The sequence below is a fragment of the Lepidochelys olivacea genome (assembly GCF_965140295.1).
Source record: "Lepidochelys olivacea isolate rLepOli2 genome assembly, chromosome: 18".
Lineage (NCBI taxonomy): Eukaryota > Metazoa > Chordata > Testudines > Cheloniidae > Lepidochelys > Lepidochelys olivacea.
In genome coordinates this window covers 10,147,505-10,174,894 of record NC_140428.1, presented here as the reverse complement: position 1 = coordinate 10,174,894, position 27,390 = coordinate 10,147,505, and the positions used below count along the sequence as shown (strand labels likewise).

The window sequence follows — 27,390 nt, the reverse complement described above, 5'->3', positions numbered from 1 at the left end:
ATTACGTGCAGCCAGACACCAGGGCAGTTAGAAGAGTACAGGAGGGCACGGTGCGCATCAGAGAAGCTTTGAAAACCAGTTTCATGACTGGCCAGGCTACAGTGTGAAAGTTCTGTTTGTTTCTCCTTGATGAAATCCCCTATCCCTTGGTTCACCCTACTTCCCTGTAAGCTAACCACCCTCCCCTCCCTCCTTTGATCATCACTTGCAGAGGCAATAAAGTCATTGTTGCTTCAAATTCATGCATTCTTTATTAATTCATCACACAAATAGGGGGATAACTGCCAAGGTAGCCCAGGTTGGGTGGGGGAGGAGGGAAGGACAAGGCCACACTGCACTTCAAAACTTATTGAATGCCAGCTTTCTATTGCTTGGGCAGTCCTCTGGTGTGAAGTGGTTGGGTGCCTGGAGGCCCCCCCAACGCGTTCTTGAGCATCTGGGTGAGGAGGCTATGGAACTTGGGGAGGAGGGTGGTTGGTTACACAGGGGCTGTAGCGGGAGTCTGTGCACATGCTGCCTTTCCTGCACCTCAACCATACACTGGAGCATATCAGTTTGATCCTCCAGCAGCCTCAGCATTGACTCCTGCCTTCTGTCAGCAAGCTGACGCCACCTACCATCTTCAACCCGCCACATATTATCTTCAACTCGCCATCTGTCCTTGCGTTCATATTGTGCTTTCCTGGACTCTAACATTGTCTGCCTCCATGCATTCTACTGGGAGGACTGCATGAGCTCAGAGAACATTTCATCGCGAGTGCATTTTTTTCGCCTTCTAATCTTCACTAGCCTCTGGGAAGGAGATGACAGTGTGAGCGTTGAAACATTTGCAGCTGCAGGAGGGGAAAAAAAGGGAGAGTAGTAGTTAAAAAGACACATTTTAGAGAACAATGGGTAGACTCTTTCAGGGTGAACCTTGCTGTTAACATTACATAGCACATGTGCATTCGGTAGAAGGTCGCATTTTGCCTCTTATATTGAGGGTCTGCCGGTTTGGTGTGACACACACAGGGCCAGCGGGCAACAAAATTTGGCTTGCAGGCAGCCATGGTAAGCCACAGTCATTTGGCTTCTTTAACCTTCATAACATGTGGGAATGGTTTCAAACAGCAGCGCCCTCATTTCCCATACCAAGCAGCCGTTGGGTTGGCCATTTAAAATGGGTTGGCAGTTTAAAAGGAGGGGCTGTGGTTTTTGAGTTAACGTGCAGCACAAACCCAACTAAACCCCGATACACACACCCCCAATTCTCTGGGATGATCGCTTCACCCCTCTCCCCACCGCGTGGCTAACAGTGGGAAAGATTTCTGTGCAGCCACAGGCACACAGCCCAGCAGGAATGGCCACCTCTGAATGTCCCCTTAATAAAACTACCCTATTTCAATGAGGTGACCATGAATGATATCACTCTCCTGAGGATAACACAGAGAGATAATGAATGCCAGCAAACATTGGAACCATACGCTGCCATGCTTTGTTCTGCAATGATTCCCGACTACGTGCTACTGGCCTGGCGTGGTAAAGTGTGCTACCATGGAGGATGGAATAAGGCTGCCCTCCCCAGAAACCTTTTGCAAAGGCTTTGGGAGTACATCCAGGAGAGCTTTATGGAGATGTCCCTGGAGGATTTCTGCTCCATTCCCTTTTCCAGTAGCTGTACTGGCCGCAAATTAATCGTTAAACACGCTTGCTTTTAAACCATGTATTATATTTACAAAGGTACACTCACCAGAGGTCCCTTCTCAACCTGGTGGGTTCCGGAGCCTACCTTGGGTGGATTCAGGGGGTACTAGGTCCAGGGTGAGAAATAGTTCCTGGCTCTCAGGGAAAACAGTTTCTCCACTTCCTTGCTGTGCGCTAGCTTCAACCTCCTCTTCCTCATCATCTTCCTCATCCCCAAAATGCGCATCCCTGTTGCATGATAATCCATTGATGGAGTCAAAGCACAGGGGTGGGGTAGTGGTGACTGCACCCCCTAGAATGGCATGCAGCTCATCATAGAAGTGGCATGTCTGGGGCTCTGACCCCGAGCAGCCGTTTGCCTCTCTGGTTTTTCGGTAGGCTTGCCTGAGCTCCTTAAATTTCACGCGGCACTGCTGCGGGTTCCTGTTATAGCCTCTGTCCTTCATGCCCTTGGAAATGTTTGGGCATTTCATCTTTTGGAACAGAGTTCTGATAGCATGGATTTGTCTCCCCATACAGCGATCAGATCCATACCTCCTGTTCAGTCCATGCTGGAGCTCTTTTGCGATTCTGGGACTCCATCATGGTCACCTCTGCTGATGAGATCTGCACTCACCTGCAGCTTGCCATGCTGGCCAAACAGGAAATGAGATTCAAAAGTTCACGGGTCTTTTCCTGTCTACCTGGCCAGTGCATCTGAGTTGAGAGCGCTGTCCAGAGCGGTCACAATGGAGCACTCTGGGATCGCTTCCAGAGGCCAATACCGTCGAATTGAGACCACACTACCCCAAATTCGACCCAGCAAGGTCGATTTCAGTGCTAATCCCTTCACCGGGGGAGGAGTATAGAAATCGATTTTAAGAGCCCTTTAAGTTGAAGTAAATGGCTTCGTCATGTGGACGGGTGCAGAGTTAAATCGATCTAATGCTGCTAAATTCGACCTAAACTCATAGTGTAGACCAGGACTAAGTTATGCAACTTCAGCCAAGAAAATAACGTAGCTGAAGTCAACGTACTTAGATCAACTTACTGTGGCGTCTTCACCACGGTAAGTCGACTCTGCCTGCGCCTTTCGCAGCATTGGAGTACAGGTGCTGACAGAGAGTGCTCGGGGGTCGATTTATCATGTCTAGACTAGACACGATAAATCGATCCTCACTGGATCGATCATAGAATCATAGAATCATAGAATATCAGGGTTGGAAGGGACCCCAGAAGGTCATCTAGTCCAACCCCCTGCTCGAAGCAGGACCAATTCCCAGTTAAATCATCCCAGCCAGGGCTTTGTCAAGCCTGACCTTAAAAACCTCTAAGGAAGGAGATTCTACCACCTCCCTAGGTAACGCATTCCAGTGTTTCACCACCCTCTTAGTGAAAAAGTTTTTCCTAATATCCAATCTAAACCTCCCCCACTGCAACTTGAGACCATTACTCCTCGTTCTGTCATCTGCTACCATTGAGAACAGTCTAGAGCCATCCTCTTTGGAACCCCCTTTCAGGTAGTTGAAAGCAGCTATCAAATCCCCCCTCATTCTTCTCTTCTGCAGGCTAAACAATCCCAGCTCCCTCAGCCTCTCCTCATAACTCATGTGTTCCAGACCCCTAATCATTTTTGTTGCCCTTCGCTGGACTCTCTCCAATTTATCCACATCCTTCTTGAAGTGTGGGGCCCAAAACTGGACACAGTACTCCAGATGAGGCCTCACCAATGTCGAATAGAGGGGAATGATCACGTCCCTCGATCTGCTCGCTATGCCCCTACTTATACATCCCAAAATGCCATTGGCCTTCTTGGCAACAAGGGCACACTGCTGACTCATATCCAGCTTCTCGTCCACTGTCACCCCTAGGTCCTTTTCCGCAGAACTGCTGTTTAGCCATTCGGTCCCTAGTCTGTAGCTGTGCATTGGGTTCTTCCGTCCTAAGTGCAGGACCCTGCACTTATCCTTATTGAACCTCATCAGATTTCTTTTGGCCCAATCCTCCAATTTGTCTAGGTCCTTCTGTATCCTATCCCGCCCCTCCAGCGTATCTACCACTCCTCCCAGTTTAGTATCATCCGCAATCACTGTCTGCCAATCTGGTGGGTAGTGAAGACATACCCATACAGCACAGAGACATGATTGACTTATTATTATTACCTATTTAGGTTGATGAAATGTGAGTGTAGACACTGCATTAGTTGTGTCAACTCTAACAGTCTTCTAGCAGCTGTCCCAGAATGCCCTGGTTCCTTCAACAGTGACCACTTTGGTCACAGTTTTGAACTCCACTGCCCAGGGGTCACTATTACACAGAGGTTCCTTGGCAAAGGGTCCCCTCTTCTTTTCAGACCCCAACTCTCACAAACTCATTGACACCAAACACATGTTTTGAAGAATATTTATCCATATAAAGTAACTTGTAAGGTAACTACTGAAAGCTTGTAACTTGTCAAGATTCATAATCAGTGTGAGATGCATGTACAGGTAATATTTCAGAAATAATGAAATTATACTGCAAGTCTGCTTTATGGACTTAGAGTAAAAGTTAGTTCCCAGGATAGTATGTTTTTGTGATAGCCCATTCAGGAAGGAGGGAGTTGTCACCCAACCCTGGTTAGCCAGTGATGCAATGCAAGGTTCAATTGGCTAGCCTTGCTCCATTCTAAGATTATCAATGGAAAGCCATCAGAGACAACTGGAACAATTGCCAGAATTGAGGTTTAAAAAAAAAAGAAACATTAGAACATACAGGGGATCACCCTGTCTATAAATAGAGACCAGAGACAGTTCCAGTGTAATACAGCGGGGGGGAAAGGCCCTCTATATCTTTTCACTGAGGAGACACCTTGGGAAGGGGGAATGTTTTCATGAAAAACTGGATCCTGGTTCTTGTGAAGCCAGCCACCTCTGCAACAGAGTGAACTTTATTAGATAAGAAAGGTAACTATTAATAGGTATAGAATCAGGTTTGTGTTTTATTGTTTTATATTGTAACCGTTTGCTTCCACCACTCTCTTGTTTCTTTTTTCAGAGTAGCAGCCGTGTTAGTCTGTATTCGCAAAAAGAAAAGGAATACTTGTGGCACCTTAGAGACTAACAAATTTATTTGAGCATAAGTTTTCGTGAGCTACAGCTCATTTAATCAGATGCATTCAGTGGAAAATACAGTGGGGAGATTTATATACATAGAGAACATGAAACAATGGGTGTTACCATACACACTGTAAGGAGAGTGATCACTTAAGGTGAGCTATTACCAGCAGCAGAGTGGGGGGTGGGGGTAGGGGGGAACCTTTTGTAGTGATAATCAAGGTGGGCCATTTCCAGCAGTTGACAAGAACGTCTGAGGAACAGTGGGAGGTGGGGGTGGGAAATAAACATGGGGAAATAGTTTTACTTTGTGTAATGACCCATCCACTCCCAGTCTCTATTCAAGTCTAAGTTAATTGTATCCCGTTTGCAAATTAATTCCAATTCAGCTGTTTCTCCTTGGAGTCTGTTTTTGAAGTTTTTTTGTTGAAGAATTGCAACTTTTAGGTCTGTAATTGAGTGACCAAAGAGATTAAAGTGTTCTCCAACTGGTTTTTGAATGTTATAATTCTTGACGTCTGATTTGTGTCCATTTATTCTTTTATGTAAAGACTGTCCGGCTTGGCCACAATGTACATGGCAGAGGGGCATTGCTGGCACATGATGGTATATATGACATTGGTAGATGTGCAGGTGAACGAGCCTCTGATAGTGTGGCTGATGTGATTAGGCCCTATGATGGTGTCCCCTGAATAGATATGTGGACACAGTTGGCAACGGGCTTCGTTGCAAGGATAGGTTCCTGGGTTAGTGGTTCTGTTGTGTGGTGTGTGGTTGCTGGTGAGTATTTGCTTCAGGTTGGGGGACTGTCTGTAAGCAAGGACTGGCCTGTCTCCCAAGATCTGTGAGAGTGATGGGTCATCCTTCAGGATAGGTTGTAGATCCTTGCTTCAGTTGGGGGCTGAAGGTGATGGCTAGTGGCGTTCTGTTATTTTCTTTGTTGGGCCTGTCCTGTGGTAGGTGACTTCTGGGAACTCTTCTGGCTCTGCCAATCTGTTTCTTCACTTCAGCAGGTGGGTATTGTAGTTGTAAGAATGCTTCATAGAGATCTTGTAGGTGTTTGGCTCTGTCTGAGGGGTTGGAGCAAATGCGGTTGTATCGCAGAGCTTGGCTGTAGATGATGGATCGTGTGGTGTGGTCTGGATGAAAGCTGGAGGCATGTAGGTAGAAATAGCGGTCAGTAGGTTTCCGGTATAGGTTGGTGTTTATGTGACCATCGCTTATTAGCACCGTAGTGTCCAGGAAGTGGATCTCTTGTGTGGACTGGTCCAGGCTGAGGTTGATGGTGGGATGGAAATTGTTGAAATCATGGTGGAATTCCTCAAGGGCTTCTTTTCCATGGGTACAGATGATGAAGATGTTATCAATGCAGCGCAAGTAGAGGAGGATCATTAGGGGACAAGAGCTGAGGAAGCGTTGTTCTAAGTCAGCCATAAAAATGTTGGCATACTGTGGGGCCATGTGGGTACCCATAGCAGTGCCGCTGATCTGAAGGGATACATTGTCCCCAAATGTGAAATAGTTATGGGTGAGGACAAAGTCACAAAGTTCAGCCACCAGGTTTGCCGTGACATTATCGGAGATACTGTTCTTGACGGCTTGTCGTCCATCTTTGTGTGGAATGTTGTTTCTAGGTAACACCCTACTTTTGTTTTAGTATAAGTGCTTACATGTGCTGTGTAGTTCACAGGAGTGGTGATTTCAGATGAAACTGGTAAACTGGAGTACACTGCTCTCTTGGGGGCAGAGGATGTGGGATTTCTGTGAGTAGCCAGTGTCAGGGGCTGAATATCACAGGGGAATGATTCAAAGGGACTCGAGGACAGGGGTGCACCTGTTGTTAACCTGCAAGGTGGAGACAGGGCTGGCATAGACCAGAGGAGAGTGCTTGAGTGTCTGAAAGGCTGGTGGTGTCAGGGAGCTGATTCCCAGTCCCCACTCACTGGTGCTGGTGCTTAGACCTGCTGCTTTTATGATGCACCGCAAATGAGTGTGAACCAGCAGATGAGTGTGAACACTTTGGAGAAACCCAAGGCAGAGACCCCCTGCCATAAACAGTGAGGAGGAGGATGAGGACAGCTGCCAGAGTCAGGTCAGTCCCAGCAGGAGGGTGAGGATGGGCCCACTGATGAAAGACAAGGGAGCTCAGGTAAGTGTGCACATTCATTATTCCTTATAGTGGGTTTTTTGCTTTTCATTTCCCTGAAACCTCATTTCTCTCTCTCCCTCACTCTTCCCCTCCTCCTGCTCTCCCTCCCCACTTAAAAATGGGGCTGCTCTCATCCGCTAGTTTAGAGAACAAGGTATTGAGTTTTGGTTGCTTTACTGCTATAATGTCACACAATAAAATGTTAGGAACAAATTCTAAGAGTAGAATGGCAGTCTGCTTACACATCCACCCAGAGCAGTGTCCTGTGCTCAAGCAGAGAGAGACCAAACAGAGGTAGAGTTGTCAACCACTTGTCATTTCTTTGGTTTTTGGGGCTAGTCAAGGGGGACCATGCAGAACACTGTGTTTATCTGAAGAAAGATGTCCCTTTTATCCCCTTGAAACTTTAATGGAGATAGTGTGCAATCCGCTCCTGAAGATTTCTAGGGAAGACAACCTGGTTTCTTCCACCATGATACGAGACTGTCCCACACCACTCTGTGATGAATTCGGCTGGCACCATTGCAGTCAACAGGCTCGTGGCATATGGGCCTGGTCACTGTCAGGACACCGCTAGCAGCTGGATTTGCTCAGCCAACAGACTTAAATGTTGCAGAACATTGTTGACCTACATGTCCAAAGACCCTGGCCTCAACAACCTTTCCAGTCCTTGGAGAACTCCCCACTTGTCCATACACCCCAACCTGCCAACATACCATGTGGCACTGCTTACCCCTACCAGTCCACACAGAACAAAAGGGAGAACACCAGCATACCTTCAGTCTACCAAAAGCACATTCAATCGTCTGCTAGCCCTTTCCAGCTGACTTGGGCTGTGGGGCTGTTTCATTGCTGTGTAGACTTCCAGCTGGGCTCTAGGGCCCTATGGGATGGAAGGTTCCCAGAGCTGGGGCTGATTTCGTTGGTGTTGGTCCTGCTTTGAGCAGGGGGTTGGACTAGATACCTCCTGAGATCTCTTCCAGCCCTAATCTTCTATGGTTCTCTGCAGTCCGAGCCTGGAAGCCTACACAGCAAAGAAACAGCCCAGCAGCAGGGCTCTCCTTGCTGTGTAGACATACCCCTACTAGTGACAGGTTTCAGAGTAGCAGTCGTGTCAGTCTGTATTCCCAGAAAGAAAAGGAGGACTTGTGGCCCCTTAGAGACTAACAGATTTATTTGAGCATAAGCCTTCCTGAGCCTCAGCTCACTTTATCCCTGCTAGTAGTTCAGGCAGTGCTAATGGAAGCACCCAAGCAGTGGGCATGCACCGACCCAAGTGGCATACACACTCCCACGGCTGTAAGCTGACCTCCCATCACCGGACCTTGGTAGCCTAGCTAGCCCGTGTCTTAACCGCGCACTGCAGCGGCTCCTGCTTTTCCTTCAGGGGGACCCCGGTCAACCCTGGCGTGTCAGCGAAAAGCGGCCCTGACCCGTGCAGCAAGGGAAGGCTTAGAGAGAGGAGGGCTCCTTCCCTCCTCCCCCCACACCTGGCTGTGGTGGGGAAGGGAACCGCTGCTCCGGCAGCACCAGCCCCCGGAGCACCGGCAGCCCGCGGGAGCGCTGCTCAGGGGCCCGCTCACAGCCCCTTCCCCAAGGGTTCCCCCAGCAGCCCCGGCTCAGGGCGGGGTCGGGTGGCTCCGGCATCCACATTCCTGTTCCGTTTCCCCCTTTCACAAGCCGGGAAGGACCCAGCGCCCCCGCCCCGTGCCCCGGCCTGGAGTGGCCCGGCAGGTCCCACCCCGGCTGCAGAGCCGCCGAGCGCCCCCAGGGCCGGGCCCCAGCCACCCGTTGGCGGCGGGGCGGGCAGCGCCGGCCGGCTCCTGCCCTGCGGGGGCGGCCCCCGGCACAGCCGCGCTGCTGCCCGCCCCCCTCAGGGCGGTCGGGGGCCGAGCGCAGGGCCGGGCTGGGCAGCGAGCGCGGAGCCGCCTGCCCCTGGGCTCCAGCGCCCAGTGCCCGAGGGAGCCGCCATGGCCAACGCGGGCTTGCAGCTGCTGGGCTATTTCCTGGCGCTGGGCGGCTGGGTCGGCACCATCTGCAGCGCGGCGCTGCCGCAGTGGAAGCAGAGCTCGTACGCGGGGGACGCGATCATCACGGCCGTGGGGCTGTACGAGGGGCTGTGGATGAGCTGTGCCTCGCAGAGCACGGGCCAGGTCCAATGCAAGCTGCACGACTCGCTGCTCTCGCTGGACGGTGAGTCCCGCCGGGCCGGACAAGGGGCGCGGGGCGGGCGGGAGCCGGGGGGAGCCGGGGCCCCAGGGCGCTCCGGGGAGAAGGGTCAAGGGGGCCCAGGGGAGCGGGGCGATCTGTGCAGGTGCAGCCCAAGCTCCGTGTCCGGTCGCTCCCGTTCCGGCTTCTGGGGGCAGCGAGCTGGAGCGGGCCGGGGGCCGGCGGAGCCCCGGAGCGAACAGGACCGGGCGCGTTATACGGCCCTGCCGGCGCGGAGCGGGGCAGCTGAGGGCTAAGCTCTGCCCGTGGGCCGGGCCAGCGCCGCTCAGACCCCGCGGAAGGCGCCGCCTCGGGGCTTTGCAGTTGGGGGGCAGGTGGGAGTGCGGCTGGGGGCCTTTACGGACCTGCCAGCCTGGGGCGGCGGGAGCTTGTCTGCTTGGCCCGTGGCTGCGGCAGGCCCCGGCCGTTCCTGCCAGGGTAGGACTGGCGCTGGGTGCCGGGTCCCTGCGGTGCGCTCCATGCCGCGGAGAGCAGCCCCCGAGCAAGGAGTTGTCATTCCGGGGGGGAAGCCCGGGTTCAGGGAGCCTGACCGGGAGCGTGCTGAAGCGGCTGGAGGAAGCCGAGGGGGCGGGTCCCCCGGCAGTGTAGGGCGTGGGGGTGGATTGACGTGTGTTTTTATTGCCCCCATCTCTGCAGTGCCCCGGCACCGCCCCTCTACTAATGTGTTTGTCCTCACAACACCCCGGGGGGCAGGGCAGGGCTGTTATCTCCAGAGTACAGATGGGAAACTGAGGCCCAGATTCCCAAAGTCCCCTGGTGGGAGTTAGGGGCCTAAACACCTTTGAGCATCTGGGCCTGTGGGACTTGTTCAAGGTTACAGGTGGAGTCTGTGGCACAGCCAGGAGCAGAGACTCGACCAACCCTTTCCCCTTGTCAGACGTGCCTGGCTGAGCTCAAATGCCAAATCTTCCCTTTCATCTGCACTCCGAGGGCCCCGAAAAAAATCTTGGGACACACTGAATGTAGCTGGTGCCCAGATCAGCCCCTGGAGCACAAGAGTGAAAAGCTCTCCTCCCTCGTCCTCCTCGGGACTTTGTTCTAGTTCAGAAAGCGCCTGACCCAGTCCCTTTGCCTCTGGCCTCTGGCACAGGCTGGGTTTTGTGCTTCGTCCCCAGCGCCCTGGGGCCGGTCTCCCCTGGGAATTGACATCGGCATGTCTGTGTAAAGCCACACCCAGAGCGATGTGGCTATGCCGGCCTAACCCTGGCATAGACAGAGCTAGATCGAAGGAAGAATTCTTCTGTCCACCTCACTACCGCCGCATCTGGGAGGGGTGGATCATCTGACGGGAGACCACCTACTGGCGGTGTAGGGAGTCACACACTGGGCACAGCTGCAGCCCTGCGAGCCGCAGGAGCATTCAGTGTAGCCAAGCCGCGGGCCTGCAAGGAAAGGGGTGAGTTGCCAGTGGTCCAGCGGTCGTTAATTACGGGTTACAGCACTGCAAACAGTGACCCACAGTTACCCTTACTCTTGTCAAAGCACCGTTTGGTTCATTCAAAACTCCCCTGCCTTTGTAATGTCACTAGTGAGTCCTTGTGAACTGGAACGTCCTTCGCAGCCCGTTATAGTCCGTCCTATCTCCTCCTTTACACTAAACTCTCCTTGTCTCCTCTGCTCGGCCTTCCTTTGCAGCCGGGCTGTGTCTGTGCTGAAAGCCCCCATGGTGCGCCCAGAAAGGGGCTGCTGTGGGCGAGGAGCCTGGGGATTCCCTCTCCGTTCTCAGCAGTTCGCGGCACTTTCTCCCCCGCTGGCCTTTCTCTTTTGTAGCAGACAGAGGCTGTGTCTGACCCCCGGGCTCTTCTGCAAACAGACGTCCCGGAGGGAATCGGCTACACCCGGAGAAGTGTTCGAAGAGTGAGTTTGGGCTACAGCAGCCGCACCCTGGGAGAAAGCTCTGAGCCCTTCCCAGGAGCCAGCCAGATGCCATGTGTAAAATGGAAACGAGCTATTTGTTTAAACGAGAAGAGTTGAAACTATTTGTCCCTGTGTCCCTAACACAAGCCTGGGCTTAAAAATACCCAGCAAATCCCGCCTGCCCCTGCTAGTAGCTGCTGGAGATTTGAAGCCAGCTGGGAAATGAGATTAGTTTAGTTTGCAGGAGAGGAGTGAGTCGCAGATTCCGTTCGTATCCTGTTTCAGAGTAACAGCCGTGTTAGTCTGTATTCGCAAAAAGAAAAGGAGTACTTGTGGCACCTTAGAGACTAACCAATTTATTTGAGCATGAGCTTTCGTGAGCTACAGCTCACTTCATCGGATGCATGCCGTGGAAACTGTAGCAGACTTTATATATACACAGAGAATATGAAAAAATACCTCCTCCCACCCCACTGTCCAGCTGGTAATAGCTTATCTAAAGTGATCATCAGGTGGGCCATTTCCAGCACAAATCCAGGTTTTCTCACCCTCCACCCCCCCACACAGATTCACTCTCCTGCTGGTGATAGCCCATCCAAAGTGACAACTCTTTACACAATGTATCCTGGTAACTCACATCCCTTTCCTGGGGTCTCCTTCTTTTGTTGGTACAGCGGTTGTGAGACGCAGCCTCCACCGCCTGGTACGACGCGAGACCAGGAGGCAAATGAATGAAAACAGGCCCCAAGGGGGGGGGGGGTGCGGGGGAGGGGTTGTACTTTATGGGAGCCGTGTGAATGCTCAGCCAGGGGGAGGTAACCGCAGTCAGAGCCGAGCAGCGCTTTCCCTTAGCTCGCGGTTCACAATCCCCTTGTCAGCGGTTCATTGCGCCGCTGAACACGGGGGTCACTGCATCAAGTGGGAGCTCAAAGAAGAGAAAATGCTGGTTCCTCCCCTCTGAGCAGGGTTCTCCTGATCGCTTATTTTTGCCCCGGGGAGGGATTTTCCAACCTGGTTTTCGGGCTGCGGAATAGGAGGCTGCGCGCCTTGGTTTTCGCTGGCCCGGGACGGGCCGATGTTAACAAACCCACCGCTGAGCTCTGGCGAGTGGGAGCAGCGCCTCCTTCCGAGACTGCCTGGGAGTAGCTCCCTGCACCCGGGCACCCTCCAAAGTGAAGCGAGCTCCAGGAGGGTAATTTCTCGGCTCGGTGCAGAAGCGAGCGGGACTTCGCCGTGTCCCCACCCTACATGCCCCATGTGCAGCGGTCAGGCGGGGCCAGCAACCTTCGCATTTCAAATGTGGCAGGGGGGAGTCTTGGGCTCCCAGCTGCGGGCTGCGTTCTTTGGTTTGCATCGCATCACAGGCTCCTTTCCCCTCCCTGCCAAGATAAAATGGGCTGGCAACCAAACAGGAAATGAGCAGCCGACGGGAGACGTTCCCGCTGCGGACTGAGCTGGTTCAGCCGCCCGATGGTCTTGCTCCTGCGCAGGGGCGTGTGCACCCAGGGGGGCTTTTTAAAGGCGAACATTTAGCACACGATTTTCCTCACTGAAAAAACCCAGTAACCTAGTTAATAATCATTAATAATAACAATAACAATTAACAATAAAATCAACTCAGAATGAATGAAACACGTGTGTATACTGTAGGTGAGATTATTATAAGAGAAATGAGAATGAGCTTGCTTTGGGATTCTACAAGGCACTTATATCATTTAAACACATTTAAACCCTGAGTAAGGATAACACTTCTTGCAAAGCACATCAATAGGGATCTCATGGTCCCCTTCCTTCACCCCATTGCAAAGGCGCAAGTGCTGTTGCTGGCTGACCTAGGGCTGCCAAAAACCCTATGGGCAAAACATATGGAAAGAAGAGGATTAATTTATACAGAGGGCTGAAGTGCAAAGTGCATTAATTAACACTTAATAAATACATCAAAATTAAATACATTACAGAGATAAGAACCTGTAATGACAACTTTACTTCAGGAGAAGCTCCAGAGAAAGAAGCCCCAGAGGGAGTAATGGTAGGGGGAATCCCAGGGAGACCAAAGGGGCTGGTAGAGGGAGCAGACGGAGAACAAGGGTAGAGGCAGAGTGGCTGCAGGGTTGGCCCAGTCTTCCTGTGGGTGGAAAGAAGAAAAGGAGTACTTGTGGCCCCTTAGAGACTAACCAATTTATTTGAGCATAAGCTTTCGTGAGCTACTCTGATGAAGTGAGCTGTAGCTCACGAAAGCTTATGCTCAAATAAATTGGTTAGTCTCTAAGGTGCCACAAGTCCTCCTTTTCTTTTTGCGAATACAGACTAACACGGCTGCTACTCTGAAACCTGTGGGTGGAGACACTGATCTCTCTCAATGTAAGAGGGAACAATAGAATGGAGTGCCCAGAAGAATGAATGACTTGAGGACAGTTTCCTGAGGGACCCATACCCTTGCAGAGCTTTTCTAGCTCTGACATTTACATTTCTACACGGTTTGACCCACAGAAATAAAAATCTGCACATCTTCCATGTGTTTTTGGACCAATGGGAAAAAAAGAGTTACAATTCAAGTGACTTTTAAAATTCCCTATGAAACTGAGTTAACAAAATAAATGAGCTTATGAACAACCAGAAAATATACTTCTCAAGTGAAAAACTATATCTGGACTTGTTTGCAAAGAAAATGTAAGTTTTCTTACAAGAAAAGACACAAACTGTCTGGAAAGGAAGGGTAGATTAAATTACTTGCCTCAGTGAAATTAAATACCCAGAGAATTGCTGGGCCTGTGATGACGGTGACCGGGGTTTGCTCACCTGTGGCTCCCCCTCCCTGTGCTCTGGAGGCACCATCTGGAAGCAGGCCCCCTGCCTCAGGTGCAGCTCCCATTGGCTGCGCTGGCCAACAGCCTGGGAGCCTCCTGGCCAATGAGCTGGGGGCGGGACGGGGAAGGCAAAGGGGGAGATTGTAGGGAGCTGGGGAGCAGGGGGGAGGGGAGCTGTCTCTGGAGGCACAAAGGGGGGGCTCTCTGGAGAGGGGTGATGGGGGCACAGGGGCTGGTGGGGATCTTCCAGGAGGGCAGAGGGTTGTGTGGGTCTCTGTGGGGTGGGGGGAGTGATGGACAGAGCCAGCTGCAGCCTGGGTCTGGTCTGTGGGGGAAGGGAGTGTTGGTATACCCCCCCTCCCCAGGAAGCCCTCTCTGTACTGTGTATTTTATGCCAGCCCCGGGGTGCCCATCACTGTTACTTTCTCCTGCCCCTGGCTCCATCTGTTTGCCCCCACAATGCCGCCCCGCCCCCCATCTGTGTCTGACAGTGACAGACTCCTGCTGCTTTCTCTGCCTGCAGCTCCCTCCCTCTCCCTGCTGGGGAGGCGCAGTCAGGCAGCTCTGGCATTGCCCCCCCACCACTCTGGGAACCGGGTCAGCTCTGGGAGGGGGGATGGAGGCAGTGTGCGGAGGGATGCCGGGGAGGGGGGAGCTGCCCCACCCCACACTGCCGAACCATGAAGCATGGGCACCACGGCCCAGCTCACCTCCTATGTATCCAACCCACCCTGCTCCCTGTCCCCTGACTGCCCCTGGCCCTTGTCCAACACCATGGCCCCCCAATCATGAGGCTTCTAGAAGCGTTTGGCTCAGCGCAGAGCCAGACACGCTGCCCCATGGAAGCATGCAGCCCCGGCCCCCCAGAGCTCTGCCCTGCATTAGGGTGTGCCTGGGCACACCCGGCACACCCCGTGCGCACGCCTATGCTCGTGGGGTGGTGACCGGGGTGTTTCTGAGCGTTTCCCAGGAATCCACAGTTGAAGATGGTGGCCCCTGACGAAGTCTCTGTTTCTGTCTCACGGAATGTCCATGGTCCATGCCCCAAACTTAGGCATTTCACTTTGTTTTAAGACATTTCTTGTGTCCATCTTTTCTGAGCTCACAAGCGCATAGAAAGTACTTGGAGCCGGTCAATTCATGCAGTTCCTTCCCCACCAATCTGCGCTGGTGTTTATCACCTGTTTTATGACACATTCGCGGCTCATGATGGCCTCCTGGCCCCTTCTCTCCGTCTGACTCAGGCAGGTTTGAAACTCTAGCCCAGCTTTTAGGTGTTAAAAACAATCAAGTCTAAGCAACGAGCTTGTGGGACAAACCCAGAGCCATCATAGAATATCAGGGTTGGAAGGGACCTCAGGAGATCATCTAGTCCAACCCCCTGATCAAAGCAGGACCAATCCCCATTTTTTCCCCCAGATCCCTAAATGGCCTCCTCAAAGATTGAACTCTCAACCCTGGGTTTAGCAGGCCAATGCTCAAACCACTGAGCTATCTCTCCCCCTTATGTCTGGGGAACACAATCTCAGTGCATTCCTATGGCACTGGCCGAGAACAGCCTTGTCTACAACTCCACACCCTCAAAGCCCTTGTGAATAAGGATGACAGAGCAGGGCTGGAAGATGGCCAGGGTAGGGTCTCACTGCACAAGTTCAGGGGCTTTTTTATTCCAAGATGGCTGCAGCCTAAGGCTTAATTCTGCCTTTCTAAGGCGAGATTTTCAAAGCTGTTTAGGGGAGTTCAGACACATAACTGACATTGAAGTTACTGAGAAGTGGGTGTCCCAATCCAGCCCCTATGCTGATGTGTGTGTGTTTGATAACTGCAAGTTTCTAGTAACCATTTAACACTCCAGACTAGCAGCTGCTCCTCGGACAGAAGTAGCTAATGGCCACACTGATCCTCCCCCTGCATGTAATGGGCAGTGTAATTAATGGGCTGCATAAGAAACGGAAAGGGGGAGATTGAAAGGGAATAAGGGATAATACATTTGGAAAGTCTTCTTTCTCCTCCCGCATGGGGGCTCTGCCAGATACCCCAAGAGTATCAAGTGATGTGATTCCTCCTCCGGCCACCGGGGGCGCTGCACTGCGGGAGCCGCGTGGGCTGCGGCCTGGCCCTGGGCACGAGCCCTGGTGCTGCTGCTCCCCCGACCCCTGGCCCTGGGGCTCCCGCTGCTGCCGGGTGGGTCCCCGGCTGCTCTGCTGGGCCGGGGCTGCGTCCTGCTACTCAGGCTGCTCCGAGCCGCTCTGCCCACCAGCACCCACCCCCCTGCCCGCAGCCAGCCCCTGCCGCACCCCCTGCCCTGCCTCCAGCCACCCCTGCACCCACTGCCTGCAGCCAGTCCCTGCCGCACCCCCTGCCCTGTCTCCAGCCACCCCTGAACCCCCTCCCTGCAGCCAGGCCCTGCAACACCCCCTGCCCTGTCTCCAGCCACCCCTGAACCCCCTCCCTGCAGCCAGGCCCTGCAACACCCCCTGCCCTGTCTCCAGCCACCCCTGAACCCCCTCCCCACACCCCCTGCCCTGCCTCCAGCCACCCCCGCACCCACTGCCTGCAGCCAGTCCCTGCTGCACCCCTGCCCAGCCCGCAGCCACCCCCTGTCTCCAGCCACCCCCTGCCCTGTCTCCAGCCACCCCTGCACCCCCTGCCCGCACCCCCTGCCCTATCTCCAGCCACCCCCTGCCCTGTCTCCAGCCACCCCTGAACCCCCTCCCCACAGCCAGCCCCTGTCTCCAGCCACCCCCTGCCCTGACTCCAGCCACCCCTGCACTCCCTGCCCGCACCCCCTGCCCTATCTCCAGCCACCCCCGCAGCCCCTGCCCGCAGCCAGCCCCTGCCGCACCCCCTGACCTGTATCCAGCCAACCCCTGACACACACCCCTGCCCTGCCCACACCAGCCCCACACCCCCCCTGCCCTGTATCCAGTCAATGCCTGCAGCACACACCCCGTGCCCTGTCTCCAGCCAGCCCCGCACCCCTTGTCCACACCAGCCCAGCACCCCCTGCCCTGCCTGCAGCCAGCCCCTGCCGTACCCCCTGCCTTGCCTGCAGCCAACCCCTGCCGCACGCACCCCCTGCCCTGTCTGCAGCCAGGCCCGCAACCCCCTGCCTTGCCTGCAGCCAGCCCCTACCTCCAGTCAGCCCCACACCCCCTTGCCTCCAGCTACCCCTGCACCCTCCTGGCTCCAGTCAGCTCCGAACCCCCTGCCCTGCCCGCAGCCAGCCCCACACCCCCTGCCTCCAGCTAGCCCTGCCCCACGCCCCTGTCTGCAGCTGGCCCCATGTCCACTGGTGCCCTGCAGTTCCCAGGGCAGTAACCCTGCACATCTGCTTCAATGAGGGGGGCAGGGAGCAGCTGGGACCCACATATGTGCACAGTGACCAGACAGCAAGTGTGAAAAATCAGGATGGGGGTGGGGGGTAATAGAGGCCTATATAAGAAAAAGACCCTAAAATCGGGACTGTCCCTATAAAATCCGGACATCTGGTCCCCCTAGCACACCCCCAAGGCGTGGTGGGGCCTCACACCTGTGAAACAGAGCTCATTTCTAGCTCAGGCCCATCTTTTTGAAGAACTTTAGGCAGGGTTAACATACACCTGTATTTTCCTGGACAGGTCAGGCTTTCTGGTTCTTAAATCGCCATCCAGGAGGAATTTTTAAATTTTAAAATACGGGAAAATACGGACGTATGGTAACCCTGTTGGTACAAAAATACATACTGGGGCACAGCCCTTACATCAGAACTTTTTATAGGGAACCGGTTGTTAAGATTTTGGCAGCTCATCACAGGATGGGGCCTCTCTGCAGGGCTGTGCTCCACTCCTGAAGTGACCCTTGGAGAAGAGAGGAGGGGGAACTGCATCTGGTTACAATGCCTGAGGCTAAATCCCCCCCAATATACACAGCCTCCAAAGCCCCCACCTGGGGCTGGGAGCTTGATGAGTCGGGGTTGGATTCTGGACTCCAGAGAGCAGCGTGGCTGGTAAGGAAGAGGATCCTGGTGCTTGTGACGTGACCTGATTGGTGGAGAACAGCTCCAGGATTGGCCACGACGTTACCACTGTGCAGAATGGCTCCTCAGTGCCACAGAGCAGCAAACCTGGGGGAATGGCTCTTTAGACACCACAAGACAATATGGCCACGGGGAAGGGCTGCTGGGCACCTCAGAACTGCTACTTAGGGATGCGAATAGTTGCACTCATCAGTGCAGGGACTTGGGAGGCACTGTTCTTCCCCGGGGTGCTGGTCTTGTTGACCAGTGATGCCCCCTCTCTTCTCTGGCTCTGGTTCTTTGCATGGTTAATCTGCTCTGCAGCACCAGTGACTTGCACTTTTCTTGCTTTGCAGTTCACCTCCAGACCTCCCGGGCGCTCATGGTGGTTTCTATCCTCCTGGGCTTTGTGGGGGTCATTGTCAGTGTGGTGGGAATGAAATGTACCAAAGTGGGGGACGAGAACCCTGTTATCAAAAGCCGGATTGCTGTGGCCGGTGGCATTCTCTTCCTCATAGCAGGTAAGACAAAGTCCAGAGCCCCCTGTACCCACAAACTCCTGCCATTTGATGATAGTCTGAACTTGTCTGCTGTGATATTGGTTAGCACTAGCGTGGGGCAGGAGATCTGATGACATGTCACAGCTTCTGAATGGGCAGGTAGCCTCAAAGTCCATGTGAGTTATTCCCCTTGCAGGAGAGAGTGTGATCACAGGCAGGGGGTTAATAAACATTCTCCTCTATTTCTAGTAGATGCTATGCCTGTAGATACAACGTCTGGGCATAGGTGGGTCTAGCAGAATGGCCTCAGGGATCTGAAATCTGCCTATCCACCTACTCAGTGGTTCTAAAAGGGGGTCTCTCATTTTTACTCTGGGAGATGTGGAAAACTGTAAGATGAGGGGGTGGGGTTTAGATAAGTGGCACTTGTGTCTAATGGAGCCGGCTGGCTTCTCCAAGGCGGGCAGGCTCAGCTGAAGGCCCATTTAGCTATAACAGTTTAGCACAGGTGCTTTAGACCTGCCTCTCAGCTAAGGGGAGAGGCCCAGCATTGAAATGGGCTGATGCCAGCCAATGCTGGGATGTTTCATCTTGGTTCTTTTGGCTTTGACATGGGTTCTCCCTCAGGAAAATAGCATCTTCTGCTGCCAGTGATCCTGCTTGTTTATTGAAAGTGTTCAGTGCAAGGTGAGGAATTTGTAAAGTTAATTCCATCCCCGATTTATGTACAGATGAGGCCCCTGGCTACGAATGTGTAACTTGGATTGAAAGCTCTTTGAGGCAGGGCCACCTCTTTGTCATGTGTTTGTACAGCACCTAGAATAATAGAACCATCCATGCCTAGGTCCCCTAGACACTAGTGTAATAAGAAATGATACCCGAGACCAGGCTGGATGCTGCTGCAGGACCAGTGTTGGGTTGTTGTTAAAGTCTGATCCCATTCCATCCCAGGTGGTGTTTGGGATTCAGTTGGAGCCGGTAGACAAGCAGTGTTGTCTGGGTCCCTTTCTCTGACCCAGTCAGGTCAGGACATCTTTCAGGATTAGGCCGGAGGTCCCAGCAGATGATGGGGTGGCAGCCATGATGGTGAAGCTTGCTTTAGTAGCGCCATCTGCTCTTTCCCACTCCCCCCAGAGTCTTTGTAAATGGGAATGGTGGGCAGAATAGCCTATCCACTCATTATTTCATCCACCAATTAGGTCTGGTTTCTGACACACCTATTTTGAGTCATTAATTTTCAGACCCAGATTTTCTTGTCTACCAGGCATGATCTCAACACATGGGTTATATGTGGAGGCCTTTTTGTTTGGACTAATTCAGTCTCTGTCTGGTTTTCTTGCACCTGTTTGTAAGATTCTTTATTGAAAATAACTTCCTCTACTTCTCCCCATCAACATTTGTTGTTACAGGTTATGGTGACATTTGACGAACCTACACTCACCTCTTACAGTTGAACCCACAATTAGGGTAAATGTGTAGGTCCAGTTATCACAACAGGATACCAGAACTGGACAGCGCCCATTATTGGTCTCTTTCCTGCCCTATACAGTGGTATTAACTCCTCCTACTGATGCTTTATGTTCTCTTGTTTATATATCCAAGGATCATGTTAGCCCTTTTAGCTCCAGTTACCCACCATGACCCACTTTGAGTCTGTGCTTTCCAGGACACAGTTCCCCAACCACAGAAGTCTGACCAACATTCTTGTTTCCTTGAGGTGTGATTTTTGCCTTTGGCTGTAATAAATGGTGTTATTTAACTGCACCCAGTTTACCAAGCGATCTGATTGGTCTGTATCACTGACCCATCCGTGTCATTATTTACCAACCCACCAATCTTTGTGTCATCTGAAAACCTCATTTTTCTTCCAGATCATTGATAAAGATAATGAATAGCATTGGGCCAAAAACGGGTCCCGATGGGAACCCACTAGAAACATCCCTTCTAAGTGTTGATTCCCCATTAAAAATTTCAGCAAAGGTCCAGGTGTTCTTAAAACGAATATTCTGCCATGCCTGTAGAGTCCAAATCTGTGCTCAGTACTGCTCTGAATCCAGTCCGGAAAAGATTCACTTCTTTCCCAAGGTTATAAAGCTGTCTCTAAGAACAGGGGGGTCAAACCACCTTCTTCTGGTCTGGGATCCTCTTTGTTTAGGGCCATTTTGCAACAGGAAAGAGAAGTAGTTTGACAGTTTTGCACCTTATATTTGTTCCTGCTTCAAAGAGATCTTGTCTCTTAAAAATGGTGGCCCAAATTCTGGTCCCAGTTCCACATGGAGTAACTCAGCTGACTTCAGTTCAAAGAAGAACTAGATAAATTCATGGAGGATAGTCCCATCAATGGCTATTAGCCAGAATGGCCAGGGATGGTGTCCTTAGCCTCTGTTTGCCAGAAGCTGGGAATGAGCGACAGGGGATGGATCACTCGATGATTATCTGTTCTGTTCATTCCCCTGGGGCACCTGGCATTGGCCACTGTTGGAAGACAGGATACTGGGGTTTGGTCTGACCCAGTGTGACCGTTCTCATGTTCTTATTCACATATGTAAACTGAAAGCATATTTTAGTCCTGTCACATTAACTACCTATTACTCCTATCTGGCTAGCTGCCTCTTAGAATCTGCTTCCTTGTTTCTAAGCAACCTGGTGACAGTTTTAGCCCTTTATTGGAAAGTCCCTTCCTACCTCATATTACATGTGTAATGGTGGGTCTGTGTACCAACGTTCACCAAAATAACAAAAGGTGTGAATGAAACCAGTGTCGTCATTTTGGGTCATGGTTGTCCGTAGACGAGCCCTGAGAGTCCCATTGGACTTCAATGGAACTTCGTAGCCACAGAGAATATGAAGAATAGAATATTAAAGGGCTCAAATAGCTTTTAAAAGCGAAGGACTGTATTCAATTGTAAAGTCTATGGTGGGAAAACATCCCCAAAAGGCCTCCGGAAGCTGATTCTTTGGTTCTTGTTGTATATTCCCAGGTCTGTGCACCTTAACAGCTGTTTCGTGGTATGCAACACAGGTGACCTATGAATTCTTCAACCCCAACACTCCAGTTAATGCCCGGTAAGTGCCTTTAAACAAATGGGCTGTTTAGGGGGAAGCCATTTTCCTTGTGTTTTAGCTCATTAGTGGCATTGTGACAAAGGTACCCAGCCACGGACATCGTATTCAGAGCCTGGTGCCCCTGCCCATGGTGCCATCTGGTGCCCATTTGTCTCAGCCACACTCCTCCCTAGCCTCATGATAGAAATTGAAAGAAACAGTACACACAGTGTTATTCCCTGCATTGTCCTGTCCTTTCCTGCCAGAGCTAGCCATAGCCCATGGCTCACACGACCCTATGCTCTCCTCTGGTGCTATTGCCCCTCTGTTCGTGCCCACAGCAGTGCCAGCCCCCTGCCCCAAGCCTCTGTCCCTCTGTTCATGCCCCCAGCAGTGCCAGCCCCCTTCCCATATGCCACCATACATTCTCCAGGAGACTCAGTCACTCTGTCAAACAAGCCCCTGTTCTACCAGCAGCAACCTCCTGCCCTGATTCTCCCTTGGACCTAGGAAGCACAAATGGTCCTTTTCCTGTCACCTCACTGTATCCATGTTTCAGCTGTTATTTCCCTGGAGGGGTTACCTGTGTTTCCCCACGTGGGACCCTTTGTTGCTGTTCTCCGCAGCGTCTCCCTCTCTGTCCTCACTGGGGTTCGCAGCCCCCCCTGATTGAATGTCAGCTGTGAATTTCCGCGTTTGCCATCCAGGCCACCGCCTGTGCTGCCAACACCACTTCTGCCTGGGGAGCCACACTGTGGGGGCCAGGCGGGTCTCCTCCCCTCCCCCTCAGCGTGCTTGGGATGTGTGTCGTGTGAAAAGGCTGAATAAGCCCGGTTCCCTCCCCTACCTCCAGACATTATGAAATCAGTCCATCAGCGAGCCAATGCATTCTGTCCGGGCGCTGGCTCTGGAACAGATCTGGCCTGTCTTCCTCTCTGTAATGCCCAGTGCTCCATCAGCCTCTTTCTCCCAGAAGAGACAGAGGGCCACATTCTACATATGTGCCCATGTGGGGCATCTGGGTGATGTGTCGGTGAATGGGCATGGGGTCCCTTTCCCACCCAGCCCCCGGCAGAGGGGTGGAGCACCAGTCCCTCCACCTTCTCCCTTGTTTCCACCATCTCTTTTCTCTCTCACACTAGGTACGAATTTGGTTCCGCCTTGTTTGTTGGCTGGGCAGCTGCCAGCCTGACCATGCTGGGAGGCTCCTTCCTGTGCTGCTCCTGCCCCACCCCCCCTGAGGAGAGGAGAGGACAGCAGTACTATAGGCAGTCACAGCCTTCAACAGCTAGGGAGTACGTCTGACCCCCACCTTCCCACCCGCCGCCCAACGGTTCCCTTCCTTCTCAGGCATGTGCTAGAGACCGCGGTGTTCCCGGCCACTTCGTCAGTGCAACAGACACTAGATCCTTCTTCAGTGCTGCTCAGGCAGCCTTGGGCGGGCCTTCCCAAACCACACACACTTCTCGGGGGCGCCCCTAATAGCCTGGGGGGCAGCTCCACTTATAGCAGAAGCATCTAAAATGTTCTTCTCGACATAGCTCTTGCTTCAGCCATCGTCAGGTTCTTCCCTACTAGCTCCGTCTACGCTGGCCTCACGGCCAGGTTTATCACCGGTCCAGCATTGCTTGGCCTCTGCCATGTTGGCCGGCCAAACAGCTAGAACACTGAAACATAGGAATGACCAGGCTGGCGCAGACTTGGGGCTCATCTAGGCCAGTGTCCTGTTTGTGACAGAGGCCAGTCCCAGATGCTTCAGAGGAATGGCCAAAACCCATCACTCATCACTGGGGAAGTGTTTTCCTAATTCCTGGCAGACGCGGGTTGATTCATCCCATATACACTTTTATCGTAACTCATGTAAACGCAGCTATTCTCTATATAAATGTCTGTTTTAAAAAAAAATCCTAATACATTTTCAATCTCCATGATATCTTATGGCATTGAGTCCCACTGAGTTTTGTGTTGTGTAAAAACAAGTCTTTCTTCTTAGTCTAAATTTTGTTGTATTTAATTTCCTTGGGTCTCCCCTGGTTCTTGTGTTTCCGAGGGGGGAAATAGGAGGGTCTGGCAGATGTTCTCTGGGCCATTATTCATTCGAGGTACTTTTATCATGTCACCTCTTTTTTAGCTCCTAATCCTTCCAGGCCTCTGAAGGTTTTGTTGCTCTTCTGTAGCCTTTTTCTACTCTATCCTTCAGATGGCCTGGCTGAACCTGAACACAGTACTCCAGGAGAGAGTCTACCACTGATTTATTACTGACATTAGAGGTGTAGTAGCCATGTGTACTAAACTAAGGTTGCACCTTTATACATCCTGTTGACAGGCACCCTGTGTTTCTAAAGCTTTCGCCTGTCAGATTGAAATTCTGCAGCTTTGGTTTATACCCAAAACAAGTTTTTTGCAAGGCTGAGCACCCAGAGAGTTAGAAGAAATCCACTGTCAATTATAGACAAACTTTTTTTTTATCTTAGAGCTGAACTGGCTGAGGTTTGACAACTGAAAGTTGGCATGGGGTGAGTCCTCAGAGAGCAGGAGTATCTGGCCTTGTTTGGGGGGGAAGGGTTTTGATTTGGCTAAGTTCTGAGCATTTGAAAACTGGGTTTTGAGCATGTGCAATACATTGGTTTTTCTTTTTGCTAAGTACATATCCTAGGAAGGATGTAGCCAACTTAGCTACATGGTCCAGGTCAGACTTTTAAAAGGGGTTTGTACTCAGCAACTCCTCCACAAACAATGGAGGATCCTATGCCTCCAAAGGAGAACACTGGAATGCTTCTGAAATCTGACCCTAAACATCTTAGTCCAGTGACTGCTCCAAACCAGTTCCCGAAACCAAGGGCCTGGCAAAACTAGCTCCGGAGGAGGGTGAGTTCTTGAAGCTTAAGAAGCTCCTAAACTCCATGGGAGCATAGCTAGACAACAGAGCTTAGGAACCTGAAAATCGAAGTGGCTGTAAAGTCTTCTGCAGGCTTTGAAATGTTTCATTTGCTGCTAACTGGCTTTGGAGCCACAAATGGAAAAGGTGTCAGACGACTGGATCTGAATTCTGATACAGCGGCAGGGCCTCTGCTCCAGTGCGGGTGAGGAGCTCAGCTGAGCAGGCCCCTTCTCCTGCAAAACGCCCCAAAGCTCCCTGTAGATCTTCAGGCAGTGCCCCTTCTCCCAGCATCCCAGCACACCCAGATTACACCAGGAGCATCAGAAGGAATATAGAATAAGGGTTCTCAGCAGCTGGCAGCCCTTGGTCAAGCCAGCTGGATTCTGGTAGTTTCAGAGAAGAATGTCAGCATTCAGAGAGCATCCAGCCAAACAGGTCAGGATTATAGAACAAACACAAGTTTCTTACAGGTGTTTTGGAATTGGAACTTTTAAGTCCTGGAGATGGACCCATGTTAGGAGAATGTCACTAAGGTTGCACAGTTAAGCACTTAAGTGAAGAAGTGCCAATTGCCTGTGCAACCTTAACTCTGCCCCCTTGTGCATATACGTTGATATAGTCATTAACCACATCAAGTACTGTTTTGCAAATACAATAGCCTAGCCTATCTTTTCTGCAACCCTAGATTTACATGTAGCCTCTTATACTACTGTATACTACAGTCTCTGCATATGTGACACCCCCTATTTTAGCTGTAACATGTTGTCTAACAAGAGAGTAATAATGAAAATGTCCTAAAGTAGATAAATGGTTAGGGTTAGACAGACTCTTTCAATGACTGTCAGTGGTGTTAATACACTTAATAGTTAAAACAGTAATGTACTTAGCCCCTGGAAACACTCATACTTTTATGCCAGGCCTCAAAAAATTGAGTTTTACAGTTTTCTGCCTCGTTAGAAAGATATTGATAACTTTTAAATCGGTCACATACCAGTGTCAATTCTCTACTGATTCTCACTCACTTCAGAAACAGCATAACAATATTTTTTTTAAAGTGCCTCTAATACTCTGGAAAAGTAACACTTGGTCTTTGAGGGCAGGTCACCTGAAAAATACAAAAGTTGCTCTGTTAAATAGACAGACAAGAATTCTGTTAAGGCATCTCAGTACGTTCATTTCTCTGAGAAACAGCTTGTGAGATATTGACATAGGGCCCAGTTCTGGACCCCTTAGTTGCACTGGGTAGAACATGCCCTCGGGAATAGTGCCATTGAAATCAATGGGAGTTAGATGACTAGTGTCTACCTACGTCTTTCAGAGTAGCAGCCATGTTAGTCTGTATCCACAAAAAGAACAGGAGTACTTGTGGCACCTTAGAGACTAACCAATTTATTTGAGCATAAGCTTTCGTGAGCTACAGCTCACTTCATCCCTTATGCTCAAATAAATTTGTTAGTCTCTAAGGTACCTACATCTTTAAGTCTAAATACCTTTAAAAATCTGGCCCTATATTAAAGATGGACAGTGCCTCCCTGTGTTAGGGAAGCCAATGGCTCCCATGGAATATTTTGATTTATTTACCCCCCAGATGCCTACTTTGCATTTCTCGAAGTGGTGTTCTCTATTGTTACTTCCTGCCCACATTGCTAATCTCTGTAGGTCCCTGGGGGTTATTTCTGTTTACATGGTTCAGACCTCCCAGTTTACTAGCATCTGCAAATCAAATTAGCGTTTAACACCGTTCTCCAGATCATGATATGCAGCTATTTAAAGTGACTGGTTATAACATCAGTCCTCATAGCCTCTAGACACAGCCCCTTATATCATTAAATTCTCATTCTCCTTGGTTTGCAGCCAGTTTTTAGTCCACAGGAGCGGTTTGTTTTTTTAAAATCTATGCCAAATTCAAACTAATTTTTCAAGTGGAATTTTGTCAAACTATCAGGTGTTTTGCTGAAACCTGGGTGGATGGGTGCATTGAAGATCAGTAGGGAAGGGAGCAGTGTATGGTCTTTCTGCCCTATTTGCTGTTTTTTCTGCATAACTCAGCACTAACAGCTCTCTCTCTCTTTTGAATTTCAGACCCAATGTAAAAATGTCTTCTTCACCCATCAGGGGAGAGCAGTGTTTATAGTCTGTCTTCACCCATCAGGGGAGAGCAGTGTTTATAGTCTGTCTTCACCCATCAGGGGAGAGCAGTGGTTGTTTGTCTGAACCCAGCTTATTGTGTTTCCTTCAAAAAAAGTCCAAAAAATTTAAGTGACACTACTATAGCAAGGATTTTAAAAGAAACCTGTGACACATTTTCTGAAAGATCTTTTTATACAAAGAGTACAGCACTGTGTATAAGAATGTTTTTATTCTTTTAATTGAAAATTGTATTAACTTTTCTATGGTCCAAAATATACTTAAGGGGAATTATACAGGTTTGAATTTCAAATGTCTTTTGATTGTTTATACTAAAAATCACAACTCAAAGGTTAATAAAATATTTTTGGTCTTTGCCATCTTTCTAAATGCTTGCCTCTCTTTTACTCTTTAAAATCTACAGCTCCTTTTATGCAAACCCCCAGAAAGTTCTTGTAACCAGACTCTGTACCTCTCAGGTGATTTGCAAATCCTCCTGTGGTGTGATTTAAGGAAAAAGATTGCAACCTATATGTTCTTCCCAATTAGTTCCCTGCTCCTGGGTCTCCCAAGGTCAGAGTCCAATCTCTCTCCAAGGCGGGAAGGTTGAGATTTTTAATGGTATTTAGGCGTTGCTAGGCCTAAGTCCCATTTTCAAAAGTGACTCACCCACTGGAAGCCTAAGGGTTCGATCTACTCCACTTTGAAATGAGAGTGAGTTGGTGCACACTTTAATGCACGGTAGCAGGCTGCAAGCCAACAGTATGCGGCAGGCTAGTGACTGTAGATTCACACCCCAGCTTGGCACTTGCTAACTGACCATGTAGACAAGCCCTGAGCCTCACTGAAAGTCAATGGGAGGCCCATGCCTAGATGATGTAGCTTGTCGCTCAGAAAGCCAATTCAGGTCCTCGATATTTTATTAGCTATTTAACAGAAATGGAGGGGAAATCACAAAATGAGAGAGAAAATAAACACACCTGGACATGTGCTGCAGATATCGCTGCAGCCTGGCATGGAGCTGAAATAACACTGTATCGC

The 27,390-nt window shown here is 51.0% G+C and overlaps 1 protein-coding gene across 3 annotated transcripts; it reads left to right on the top strand.

Moving 5' to 3' along the window:
* Positions 1–8,438: 8,438 nt before the first annotated feature.
* On the top strand, positions 8,439–26,653 carry CLDN19 (claudin 19). Of its 3 annotated transcripts, XM_084651424.1 has the most exons (6): positions 8,439–9,099; positions 18,153–18,317; positions 21,278–21,362; positions 22,484–22,636; positions 23,816–23,857; positions 26,305–26,653. In XM_084651424.1, the coding sequence occupies exons 1-5, from the start codon at positions 8,877–8,879 to the stop codon at positions 23,835–23,837; spliced, it is 648 nt and encodes a 215-aa protein (XP_084507550.1). In that variant the 5' UTR covers positions 8,439–8,876; the 3' UTR covers positions 23,838–23,857; positions 26,305–26,653. The 3 variants fall into 3 exon arrangements, with proteins under 3 accessions (XP_084507550.1, XP_084507551.1, XP_084507549.1); XM_084651425.1 differs by lacking the exon at positions 23,816–23,857 and having other exon boundaries at positions 8,440–9,099; positions 22,484–22,691; XM_084651423.1 differs by lacking the exon at positions 23,816–23,857 and having other exon boundaries at positions 8,441–9,099; positions 26,305–26,649.
* The last annotated feature ends 737 nt before the right edge of the window (positions 26,654–27,390 follow it).